A 12,469-nucleotide genomic window follows, 5' to 3' on the forward strand; every position below is an offset into this window, starting at 1 on the left:
ACACTTGTATCAGCATGTTGGACCTCTAATACCAAAACCAAACTATTGAGGTGTTTCCAGTGAAGGGTACTCCAAATGCTGCAGTGCACAATTTTCAGGCAATCGTGTGCTTCCAAGCTTGTCCTAACAGTTTGGGGAAGGCCCTTTTCTGTTTTGAGAAAAATTGAGAGTTTTACCCCTTGTGTGGCGCTTAACAGAGGTACGGGGAAAATGTGGAGGAAGGGGGGCAGTACTTGTTAGGTACACTGGTTCGCGCTTGTGGTGTGGTGGGTGTAAGTACGGGGGGGGGGGGTTGGTGGCGTAGGTGTGCGGCTTCCGTTCTGTCTGGACCGGGGTGTCCAACACGTGTGCTGTAGGGAAACAAAAATTGGAGACGGAAGCGCCACTACCTAGCGCAATAAATGTGGTAGAGTGGGGTGTAGGCGTAAGTGTTGTACTCACCTGAGGCTGGGTGAGTATTCGCTTGTAATCGTCGGGTGGTGGTCAAGCGGATGGGGTGGAGTGGTGGTGGTAGTAGTCCCTCTTTTTCAGGGTGGCGTGGTGTTTCGACCCAGTAGGCAAATGGGGATACAAACACGAGGGGGTGAGGTATGCAATGGTGGGTGAAACACCAGAAGCTCACCCCTTTTTCACCCACCATTGCATACCTCACCCCCTCGTGTTTGTATCCCCATTTGCCTACTGGGTCGAAACACCACGCCACCCTGAAAAAGAGGGACTACTACCACCACCACTCCACCCCATCCGCTTGACCACCACCCGACGATTACAAGCGAATACTCACCCAGCCTCAGGTGAGTACAACACTTACGCCTACACCCCACTCTACCACCTTTATTGCGCTAGGTAGTGGCGCTTCCGTCTCCAATTTTTGTTTCTCTTTTCTGTTTTGAAATGACCGTATTCATGTGCACAAAGCAAGCTCCACAAAGACATTGTTTTGACTGCTTTAGTGACTGCTTTAGTGTAGAGGAACTCGAGTGCACAGACTGTAACCTTACTGAATAAACATATTTGGGATGAACTGGTGGAATGCAGATTGCAGGTCAGGTCTTTTCATCCAACATTAGTACCTGACCTCTACATCAACTACATGGGCACAAATTTCCACAGACATGCTCCATAACTCTGTGTAAAGCCTCTTCAGAAGAGTGAAGCTTTTAGGGCCTATTCACACTAGCCTCTGCGCTACATCACACATCAACTGGTGTGTGGTGCCAGGCACGGTGCCAGTACATTGCAGTGTGTAGTTTTGTTTTTTTTAAGAACTTTATTAAAATATCACAAGTGACAGGCATTTCACTCAATGGGCACAGCGTTGTGCAAGTAGGTTGTACCTTGTCGCATCCCACTGTGCAGAAAAAAAATAACTACATGCTGTACTTTTTTCAGCACACATCACCACAACGTGGTGTGAATGGTGCCCATCCAAGACAAGGCAAATTATCTTGTTTTGGATTGGGGTTGCACTAGAAAAAAACAGCCAGCGCAGTCCCAACGCATCTGGTGTGAATGGGCCCTCCTCGATACAAAGAAGGTGGGGGTGTGGGCAGTCAAAAGTAATGCCCCCTGGTTTGGGAAAGGGATATCCAATAAGCTTATATTAGGTATGATGGTCAGGGGTCTGCAAACGTTTGGCCATACAGTGCTCCAGGATGGGTCAAAAAAATGCCAAATGCAAGGTCCCAACTCCTCCCCTATCCTCCTGGGGTTCCAGTTCCTCTGCTGCATTCTCTCCAACAGGGCGAGTGTAATGGTTGCAGCAGTTGAGGAGATCTAAAGCCACAATGTAGAATATGCAGTAGATGACTTGAACATAAGACAGATAGTTTCCTTAATTGACCATTTCCTGTCCAGTGTCTTCTGATTAACATGAGGTACAAGATCTGAGAGTTCCAGTAACAATGCAGAACTCTGGTGCTTTAAGACCAAGTCTCTGACTGGTAGCGGCCATTTTTTTCTAGCGTGTTCAGATACTGTTCAGCCTCTGCAGAGGAAAAGGTCCCCTCACTCTGGAAGATTTCTTTCAAGGCGTCGGTCACTTGCGTCGGCATTGATTTGGCATTTCTAACAGAGAGATAAAAACTTATTAGTATAAAAATACACAAGACATAATATGGTGCTATAAATGGGCACTCTGCCCAGAACCAATATTTCAGTTTTGTCCAGATTACTGACTGGTGTGTTATGTCTCAGGGGATAAGGTTTCTGTACCAGAAGTGGCAGTCCTGCCCATCTGTTGGATTCAAACTTATTATACATTAGACAGAATACAGCAGGATACATGAGACTGTAAAGTGGGTAGAGTCAGGAACTCTGTAACTGCCAAGAAATATAGGAATCAAGTTGTGGACAGACCGGCCCTTTAAAGAAGAGCTTCAGGTTTAGCCAAAAAGGCAATATGCATTTGTGTGACCATGCTGTAAATAGGTGACATTTATTTTATTAAAACATTCTTTAAATGTTGTAAAAAATAACTTTAAAAACATAGGATTAAAGAAAATAAACCTAGGCCAAAGCAATTTCAGTTTTTCAACAACTGCAGATATAAATTTCTCACCCAGCGAGGTAGAAGTAGGCTTGTTTTCTATTGATGAGGTCCCAGAGATATGCTGCATTTTCCTTAATTCGATGCTGAACATATATCTTATCCTCCTGTGTAAATACATAAGTTAATAAGCAACTAAAAAATGGAGGACAATAGACAAATTTAAGACATTAAGAAACATCACTCTCCAGTAAGGGCACTGAATATTACCGAGTACTGAACACTCACAGCTATTCTGTACAGTGAGTCAGACGAGACGCAGGCTTGCATTATCAGATGTGCACCTGTTCCCAGGCCATGAACACTAACAGGGTTATTCACTAGAGGGTGAAGAGTTTGGAGAAGGCCGGAGAAGTGAACAATCTAGGCCAAAATAGCTGAACTGGAAAGTGAGATAAATTGGAGAATGTTTCCAGTTCAGCTATGTTGTCCTAGATTGGTCACTTCTCCTGACTTCTCCAAACTCTTAACCCTTTTGTGAATAACACTATAAATGATGTACATATTCTTAACAAGCAGCAAAAGAGATTTAACCTCTTGCCGTCCGCCAGTAGTAAAAACACGGACGGACGGCACTGCTGCATTTGCGGGTTGCCGTCCCCAGACGGCAATTATTTTCTGCTTGCGCGCGCCCCCTAGCGGGCACGCACGGGCAGAAAAGACCCGACCATTAAACACACCCGTTACCGGGTGTTTCACATATAGGCGATCAGCGGGTCCATAGCCCGCCGATCGCCTATATGTGCTCGTTCGCGGCGCCCCCCTGACCCCTCACCTTGAATCCTGGGATGCGCTGCCCCATCTTGAATCCCGGGACCGGCTCGGAGGGCGTCAGGAGGAGGAGGAGGACGGGAGATCAGCTCCTTGCTGATCTCCCTCCGGGCTGTGAATGCAGAAGTGATGTGATGCGAGTGAGAGCAATCATTTTATCACTGATAACACTAAATCAATACTGATAACAACACCATCAATCACTGATAACACTAAACTGATGAGCGGTAACAGCTTTTAAAGCGTCGCCTATGGCCAATTTGTTTCTAAGTTTTTTGAGGTTTCGCGCACGCACGCAATTTTAAGGCTTGACATGTTTGGTGTCTTTTTACCCGACGTGACCCCGTCTTTTATATTTTACCAAAAAATTGGGTAATAATAAATGTTTTATCATTTAATATAAGGGAAACTGTTTTTTTTTTTTTTTAAATTCGGTAATTTTTCCTTAATATAGTAAAAAAATAAAACCCCCAGTGGTGAATAAATACCACCAAAAGAAAGCTCTATCTGTCCCAAAAAAAGGGTATAAAATTAATTTCAGTACAGCGCTGCATGACGGAATAAATGTCAGTTAAAGTACCGCAGCGCTGAATACTGAAAAATGGCCTGGATGGGAAGGGGGTTTAACACACCGGATGTCAACTGGTTAAAACATTGGCCAATGTTGCTGCAGGTACTATGAAGTAATTCATCCTAAAAGACTGCAAAGAGATTCTGAAGTCTGCTTTTAGTTGGTTTCTTCTTTTAACCCTCTTTTAAGAATGTGGAAATACTGTAAATCGGCACGACTTGAGCAGAGAGACAAGAACAGATTTCCACACACTTCCTGCTGTTTCTCCAGGATGAGAAGAGAGGAGATATCTCAACAATGTGACACAGAAAGCAAACAGAAGGTTGCATCAGTATTATACCATAAAAGATAAATGAGGAGTCAGAGAAAAGTAATCAGACCACATAAAAAATAATTATGGTCTAAAAACCAGTTTATATATAAAACAATTCCCTGCTGACAATAAGAATTTTTGCAGACAAATATGGATATCTGGTAGAAATAGAAGAATAACTGCAAGTGAAATAACTGTTACGTGGAATAGTTTGGACTTTTTATTCACAACTGAAAACTTACACTTTTTTTTATAAAACCATTTAGAGTATAAACCCGACTTATCAGGACCGTACTGACCTGGTCACGACTGAATGCTGTGAATAGCGTCAGAAGCCCTCTTTTCTCCAGTTCTGCCCATTCCTGCTGGAAGTAGAAATCATTGTTCTTCCCTCTGCAGCCAAAAAACAGACAACTGCCTGCAAGAAACCCAAATGAAATACTCATTTCTTCCAGAAGGGGGCGCTGGTGTACCTCATCAGATGTGATCATTACAGACCTGTCTTGTTAAGAGCTGCTCTTTCTTCAATGGCGGCATGGAAGGGGGCTACACCAGTTCCAGGTCCCACCATTATCACTGGGGTGTCTGGGTCACCGGGGAACTTCAAACTACCTTTTTTAACCCATAGAGGGATCCGTACTCCTGAATGAGAGAATAAGAGAAATGAAGAAAGGTCATCCGTTTGTGTGTCAAAAAGAAAATCAGAGAGTTTTATAAAACACATATAGACTGGATTTATTTACAGTGAATGGAGGAATGCTTACAGTCTAGTGTCCTGATCACTGATCACAGTCACACAGAGTATAAGGTAATCTGAATGAAAGCCAATTAACAATGGGTGGCATATACAAATTCCATGCATACTGTACCTACTAGGAATGAGAACCATGGACCACAGTGCTGAAAAGCCAATGCGCTAACCATTAAGAAAAATGACAGCAAAGCATAGAAGACCGGATTTGTAAACGTTTCTCTTCATTTACGGCCTATATGACTGCACTAGACACTGACAGGTCCTCTCTATTTTTACAGAAGAAACATTTTTGAGTTTATTCCCTGTTATGTCTCCACACACCTTAGTGTATCCCGGAAAAAGGCAATCAAAATGATAAATCCTGGGTTATTATGGTTTATTTTGTTGTAACAGCTGAAAATTCTTTACTGACCCATAACAGTAGTTGGATAAATCCTCAACATTCTACTGTACCTCGAATTGTAAGTAGCATTTTATTACTTGTTCTTTTAGGAAACACCCTGTCCTTTCTGAAAAAATAAATATTCTCCTCACTTCCTGTCTCAGAAGCTACCTGCCACCAGGACAGGAAGTTAGGTGAAATTTCCCCAATGGAGACACAGACCGCAATGGCTTGAGATACATTTAAAAGCACCAGTTATTTTAAGGTTTGGTGGATGCTGGAAAATACCTCTGCAAAAGGTGGAAATGGGCTTTAAGCTGACCATACACTATATAAACTTCTTGATGAACTGGCCGAAATTCATTGAGTGGGTGCCCTTATTACCACCCTTCCGCACAGCATCCTTCATTCAGAAAATCGCCCCCCTCCTCTGCATTCTTTTCAGGATATAATTTCTGTAAAACAATACCCAAATCTGAACTTCACATTACAGAAAAAGGATTTCCCATTCAGCCAATCAACTTACCGTTGCTAGGACTGATAGATGCTAGCCACGCTGAGCACAGGCCACGTCGAGGTTCCTGTAATCTGGTTTTATACTGGACTACGGCCATCAGGATATGCAGTCTGTTTGGGTGGGCCTTCAAAAGCAGAACAATACAACATATAACAAGCTTGTAACATGTAACACAAGGAGAGCACACCATACAACATTCATGTGTCAGGATCGGTGCATCAGCACTGTGCCAGGCACTGCACACCAGCTGCTGCACACCAGCTGTGTGAATGGACCCTCAAAATTAGTTGTAGCACACTGTTTTCAAAGGAGGGAAGCAGAATATAATTCATTCAGAAAATCAAAGGATAGATAATGAAGCAACAGCAAGCATGTACAAAATGGTAAAGAAGTACTCTGGGCAAAACTTTTAACCCTTGCAATGTGGCTATGGGTAAAACCTTTAACCTTTGCAATGCGGCTACCCCCACACTGCAAGGTTTAACTGTTTGTTTACATCTAGGTGGTGAGATAAAAAAGTTGTACTCATTCAAAACCCGGAGACGGCTGGCTGTTACATCGTTCCCTCCAGCCTGTCTCCTCCTATGCTGCAGCAATGAGATGTCATTCGGCGTCCTCACGTCCAATACAGTGTATTGGACAAGATGACTCAAGGATCTTTGGACCACTGCAGTGGAGGAGGAGCGAGGCTGAAAGGACCAGTCTAAGAGCAAACCAGCACCAAGGATCGAGTGAGTATAACTTTTTTTACTCAAGCATCTAGACAAAAATGAGCATATGTCCTTTGCAGTGCAGGGTTCGCCCCACTTCAATGGTTAATAAAAGTTGTGCCCGGAGCTCTTCTTTAAAGTTAAAATACACTTCCCTTTAAGGTAGTGTTAAAATGTTTTTGTTTTTTTTCATCTTACCAGCTTCTCATCAAACATAAATTCACATCCCGGTGATAATTAAGACTTGAGGGGGATCCTGGATTGCAACCTGAAGAGATTCAGGATTCCCCTTGGTCGTAATTATCACTGGGATGTACATTTATCTTTAAAATGATTTCAAATGACAATAAAGTCAAACAAATGTTTTCCCTCCCTCCAATGTTAATGTCAGCACTTACCTTCACTGATGTCTCTTAATCCGATCTTCCTCTTCTTCCTGATGTTTTCATCTGTCCCTCCAGCGCTGTGATGGGTCTCTGATCCAGCGCTGACCCCTCTGTCCTTGCTGGCACTTCCTGTCCCACGGTGTCTGCATGCGGGTGCATATGTCCATAGACTTACCTTGTGCCTCTCCTCGTCTCCCGCCAAAAATCTGAACTGCGCATGCGCTCGCCCCAAGATGCTTTGCGGCCGCCCGAGCAGTTTCGGATTCTCGGGCGTAACGGGGTAAGTTTAAACTGCTGTTAAAGCGTTATGGTTTTTAAAAAAAACATTTTGCATATATCTACTGCTTGCTAGCATTAGATATAGGCAAACAAAACGGGAGGGTTTAGAAACCCTTTAAGTTACCCTTTGATCGTCTGGTATTGGCAAAGCACAGACTCACTTGAAATTAATGTAGGGTTCAAGAGCTGCAATAAAAACAAACTCGTATGTAATATATGCAGTGTCCACCACAACACATTAACGTAACAACATTATTATCAGAGGAGAGTATTTGTCAGAATGCTCTCACCTGCAAAGAGGAGGCTATAGAGAAAGCTCGAGGTCGGATGCGAGGTATGAGGTCCAGAAGGTAGTCAGCTGGGATATTACAGGTGGTTTGCGGGAAATCAGCCAGAACCTGGTAGACCACAGGGGGAATAAAATCAGACGTGCCATCATCTGTGACACTAGTTTATTTCAATCATGTTGTTATGATGTGGAAAACACATACAGGGTTATTCACAAAAGGGTGAATAGTTTGAGAGTGGAGAATTCAGCTCACTTTCCAGTTCAGCTATGTTGTCCTAGATTGTTCACTTCTCTTGCCTGCTCCAAACTCTTCCCCCTTTTGTGAATAACCCTGATAGAATCACAATAGAGATTTAAATAAATCAGCAAATAATAGCAAAACACAGGGCAAACACCTAAATATGTGGCTGTTAATAATTATGTCCAGCCAATCTTGTGATATACACACATTTTTCTCACTGCACAGCCAGACAGGTGGCACACACAATCAATTCCCTTTCCTGGTTCAGGAGTCCAGCTTCCTGTGTCACCTTAAGGATAGGCAGGTAGCTAGAGTTTCAGTTTAAATGATTCATTCACACAGGAGACAAGCTGGTTCATAGCAAATAATGATCAACCTGTCGAAAACTCTAGCCCCCATTCTTTTTCCCATACTACGCTGCCCAGATAAGTTCAAACACTCACGTCATTAGAGAAAAAATTGTCAGCTAAGCGATCTTTTCACAGCCCGTGTCCCTGTATGGCAGAAGTTAAAGACCTCAACATAAAATGATGTTGCTTTTCACACTTGGAGGTCCCCATGCTAAGTGTACCTCAAGGGTGGTGCGTCGGGGCCGGTTGCAATAAGTATATAATTCATCTTGCCCAGCAGCAGAGCTGAATTCCTGCAGCTTTTCCCTCTCTTGTTCATCCACTGAAAAGTAGGAGAGCAGCTGGAAGAAGGAGCGGCGAGGCACACAGTGGATATCCAGATACTTCTCCACCAAATGATATACTGTGCATGGCTGAGGCAATTGTGGGGGAAGCGGCATGTCTGCAAAACATCAGCACAACAGACTGCAATGAAAATACAACTCAATTCTTAATTTAATCAACCACTAATAACAAAACCATAGCTCATGACCACAGGGGAGCAAGGCAAGGTAGAACTGTAAAAAGAACAGTGATGTAACATATGCACATGTATGCAAGTGAAACCTTTGTTTTGTTTTTATACAAAAGGAGGCAGGTGCCAGCGATGGGAATAAGGTTTGTCCATGGGATTGCTGGGTTTATGCTCCATAATAGCCGCGGTTCCACAGCACCTCATATTATAGCTGCTGCTTCTCATAATCTTGAGGCTTTAATATGCACAGATATACTAGAATTGGTTGGATTGGTGTCTAGAGCTAGGCTTTATACATGTGCCCCATCTGAAGGCTTCCCAAGAAGCCAGCTAAGGCACATCCAACTTAGAGGTGGCCCCAGGGCAGACTAAGAATGCACTGGCAGGGAAGCAGCCGCTGACTGTACAATCATTTCAATCATTATCTCCCAGGTTGCCCTTTCTAGATCATAGGGTCATTGCTTACCTGAATCTTGGTGCTCTAGAAAAAACACTTTGTTTGGATCAAGTCGAAGAAGCGCGCAGAATTTCTCCACATCCTGCTGGGAATTTTGCGGCTGGATCATCACCACATCCCCAGGAGAAAACCTGAAAGAAGAGTGAGAAAAGAATCCACCATTCTGCGCCAACTATACACAATTTGCTTTGTAGTCTAGTGTGTGTCCAGTCCTCCTCTTCACCATGTCACAATCAAGAGCAGGTCTGAAAACGGAAAAATAAAACTCCTCTTCCATGATGCAATGGGAGCTGTTCATGTTCCTGATTAACCTGTACTGCCAAGGTGAAGGTGTCCAACTGGGCTGGCTATTATCATGTTTCCCATTGGAGGTAAGAACTATTTTGCAGTAACTACTGGTAATTACAGCTCCTCATTTAAACAGGACATACTGATGATTCCTGCAGGCGCCTACAGATGAGAGATGACAGTCACACCCTAATTAACCATGATCGGACAGTTTAGCATAACTTACTGGATGCCAGACCCAGTGATGTCGAACTCAATTAGCCTCACATCCTGGAAGTGGTTGGCTGCAGTTACTCGCTGGTTGGTCAGTAGTGGAGCTTGGAATGGGTGTAATTCTGTTGCAGTCCCACAAGTGTCAACTCTCTCTACTATTCCGTCCTCTGCTGTCACTTCTTGGTCCAAGAAACGGAGAGTAAACTTTGGGGGTAACCTGCAAACATAAGGACATTTTATACTATTACCGTAGCTTGAAATTCCAGGAGTCTGTTCATACTTCATATGTTGTTCATGACCTTAAAGTGGAACTACACCCTCCTTTCCTTACAACCAAGGAAGGTGTCTCTATTTGGATTGCAGTTGCCATGGTGCTTGAAAGTTCAGTTGAGAACTGAAATAAGCACACTGGTAACCTTGACAGTAATTATCAGAGGCATGCCTTGAAAGTAACTGTATTGGGAGCCAGTTAAATTGGTGGGTCTAGTTTCACTACAAATCCCATAATCCCTCTGCCTTTGGGTGCCATGCCTGTCAGTCTTGCAATGCTTCATAGGACTTGTAGTTCCACAACAGCCGGAGTGCCGGAGTTGGCCACCCCTGGTCTAGATTAACTTTAACCACTTCACTGCTGTATGTTTAGGAAGAGAGGAGTAGCGGAAGTGTATTTCTGCCATACCCTTTATAAATGGCACTGCGGAAACAAGGCAATGACGGCCACTATGCCTGTTAATGGCTGTGATCTGAGCCGTTATCAGGCAGCTCACATCGCAGACACAGTGAATGCAGCTGATCCAAGTGGGCGGTCATTACGCTGACCCCAAATGTAAACACTATAGTGTTTACATCTGAAGGCCCACCTCTTCCTCTCACAATGGAGTAAGGAAAGGAAGTAGTACATATCAATCATGGGCAATGAATGCATGCATCAGCAGCAGAAGGTCTATTGTGTGGGATTTTAATTGTTGGGGGTGGTTATTTTAACCCTTTCACTCTTTCCTCTCCTGTACATCTCATACCTGTCTCTACATGATCTATATAAACTTCTTCACCTCCCTTATCCTGCATGTTAAAGCCAAACTCCAAGAAAAAAATGATAATTTACGCACCGCGCTGGACTGAACATGTGACACTCCATTTTGCCTCTTAATAATTTGGTTCCTGAGTGGCTGATCCCCAGGGCTGAACGGTGTCATCTGGGGGTACAGTTTGACTTGCGTAACTTTCGGCTTTCAGAAAAGTTAGAAAGAATTGCAAGGACTGAGAGCAGATATCTGCAAAGGACACTTAAAGTGACATTAAACCCTCAGATTTTTTTACATAAACCAATACTGTAATGTGCGCCTTACTGTAATCCGTGGTTGTTTCCCTTCTCTTTGCTGCTCTTCCTTTTAAAACTGTATCTGTTCTCATGCTCTGCAGAACTTCTGTTTTGCAGCAGACTGCCTTGTCTCAGGAATGGATACACGGTGTCTGTGTATCTGTTTGTATAGGCTTGTAACCTGAGCCAACACTACAGGAAGAGGCCCTGAACTGAAAAGGGAAGTTCTCCCCAAGCATGAGAAGACATGAGTCAAAGCAGTGAAGCGCCGCAAAAAGATAATCCCTCCTCAATGGGAAATCCTTAAAAGCACACTGCAGGATGCTGCCCCCCAAAGAAGCCGGGAAAGCTGTGGAATCTGAAAAAAGAAAACAGAGGGGGCGCCTTTCCTGGTGCAGATTAACTTTATTTTCAATAGTCAAAGATAAACCGAAAGATACTCACAGACATAAAGAGAAGACATGAGGATTTAAAAGGAAGAGCAGCAAAGAGAAGGGAAACAACCATGGATTACAGTAAGACACACATTACACTATAGGTTTATGTTAAAAAAAGGGTTTAATGTCACTTTAAGTCAATTCAATAAAAAATCCCAACAGTGTTAAAACACCACTTTCAGTGCTGAGTTATCTTTAGGAACAATGGGGGTTTTTTTGTGCAGGAAGAGGCTGAAGCATTTATCAACGCAAAGCAACAAACAGATGCCCCTCAATACAATACAATTCTATGCATGGATGATTCAAATCCCACAACAGAAATACCCCTGCCTGATGGCACTTACCTGATATCGTCACTGATTATGCTGAGACCTGGAGGTAAGGGATGCAGAGAGAGGACATTATTCCATAGATGTTTCAGCCATGGATCCACCACAGCATCTGGACTATGGAAAAAAAGCAAACAAAAACTTAAAATCATAATATTCATACTAATTAGGACATCTGGTGCCAGTATGTTATTGTTCTGGAACTCCAGATACCATCGTATCTTTGTTCTGGGACCCCATAGTGTTAGTGTGTAATTAATATCCTGGACCCCCCCCCCACGTTTGTTTCAGTGCAAAATTGTTCTGGAGCCCCGGAGGGTCAGTGTGTAATTTGCTAAGTACGGTTCTTTACCCACATTACAAATCACATCACACTGTCTGATAATTAACCCAGGTCGTGCTGGTCATCTCCTACAGCGGGAGACAGAATTGGGTTACCACCAAGCTGGAGAAGTGGGCTCAGGCAAACTGGGTTCACACTGAGTCTCTGGTCATCACTATTCTGGGACTCCAAGTGCCAGTGTGTCATTGTCATGGGACCCCAAGTGTCAGCGTGTCACTGTTCTGGGACCCCAAGTGTCAGCGTGTCACTGTTCTGGGACCCCAAGTGTCAGTGCGTCACTGTTCTGGGACCCCAAGTGTCAGTGAGTCACTGTTCTGGGACCTCAAATGTCAGTGTTTCATTGCTCTGGGACCCCAAGATTCTGTTTGTCACTGTTCTGGTACCCCAAGTGTCAGTGCCTCATTGTTCTGGGACCCCAAGATTTAGTGTGTTACAATCCTGTTTCACCCCCCCCCC

The 12,469-nt window shown here is 43.7% G+C and overlaps 2 protein-coding genes across 2 annotated transcripts in view; one reads left to right on the top strand and one right to left on the bottom strand.

Annotated features, from left to right (window-relative positions):
• The first annotated feature begins 1,498 nt into the window (after nucleotides 1-1,498).
• The window catches only part of TMEM203 (transmembrane protein 203), a 17,754-nt gene continuing 6,783 nt past the window's right edge, over nucleotides 1,499-12,469 (top strand). The window contains exon 1 of the mRNA XM_018567264.1: nucleotides 1,499-1,508. The gene's annotated coding sequence lies outside the window, so the exon portion shown is untranslated. The remainder of the gene's footprint in view (nucleotides 1,509-12,469) is intronic.
• Nucleotides 1,849-12,469, bottom strand: part of NDOR1 (NADPH dependent diflavin oxidoreductase 1) — a 14,627-nt gene continuing 4,006 nt past the window's right edge. Inside the window, exons 6-15 of the mRNA XM_018567262.1 lie at nucleotides 11,686-11,787; nucleotides 9,597-9,800; nucleotides 9,092-9,213; nucleotides 8,333-8,553; nucleotides 7,522-7,629; nucleotides 5,866-5,980; nucleotides 4,702-4,845; nucleotides 4,503-4,621; nucleotides 2,561-2,655; nucleotides 1,849-2,067 (exon numbers count right to left, since the gene is read on the bottom strand). Coding sequence (XP_018422764.1) covers nucleotides 1,923-2,067; nucleotides 2,561-2,655; nucleotides 4,503-4,621; nucleotides 4,702-4,845; nucleotides 5,866-5,980; nucleotides 7,522-7,629; nucleotides 8,333-8,553; nucleotides 9,092-9,213; nucleotides 9,597-9,800; nucleotides 11,686-11,787 — 1,375 coding nt within the window. The 3' untranslated portion in view covers nucleotides 1,849-1,922. The remainder of the gene's footprint in view (nucleotides 2,068-2,560; nucleotides 2,656-4,502; nucleotides 4,622-4,701; nucleotides 4,846-5,865; nucleotides 5,981-7,521; nucleotides 7,630-8,332; nucleotides 8,554-9,091; nucleotides 9,214-9,596; nucleotides 9,801-11,685; nucleotides 11,788-12,469) is intronic.

The sequence above is a fragment of the Nanorana parkeri genome, unplaced genomic scaffold, assembly GCF_000935625.1.
Source record: "Nanorana parkeri isolate BGI_ZX_2015 unplaced genomic scaffold, ASM93562v1 scaffold1026, whole genome shotgun sequence".
NCBI lineage: Eukaryota > Metazoa > Chordata > Amphibia > Anura > Dicroglossidae > Nanorana > Nanorana parkeri.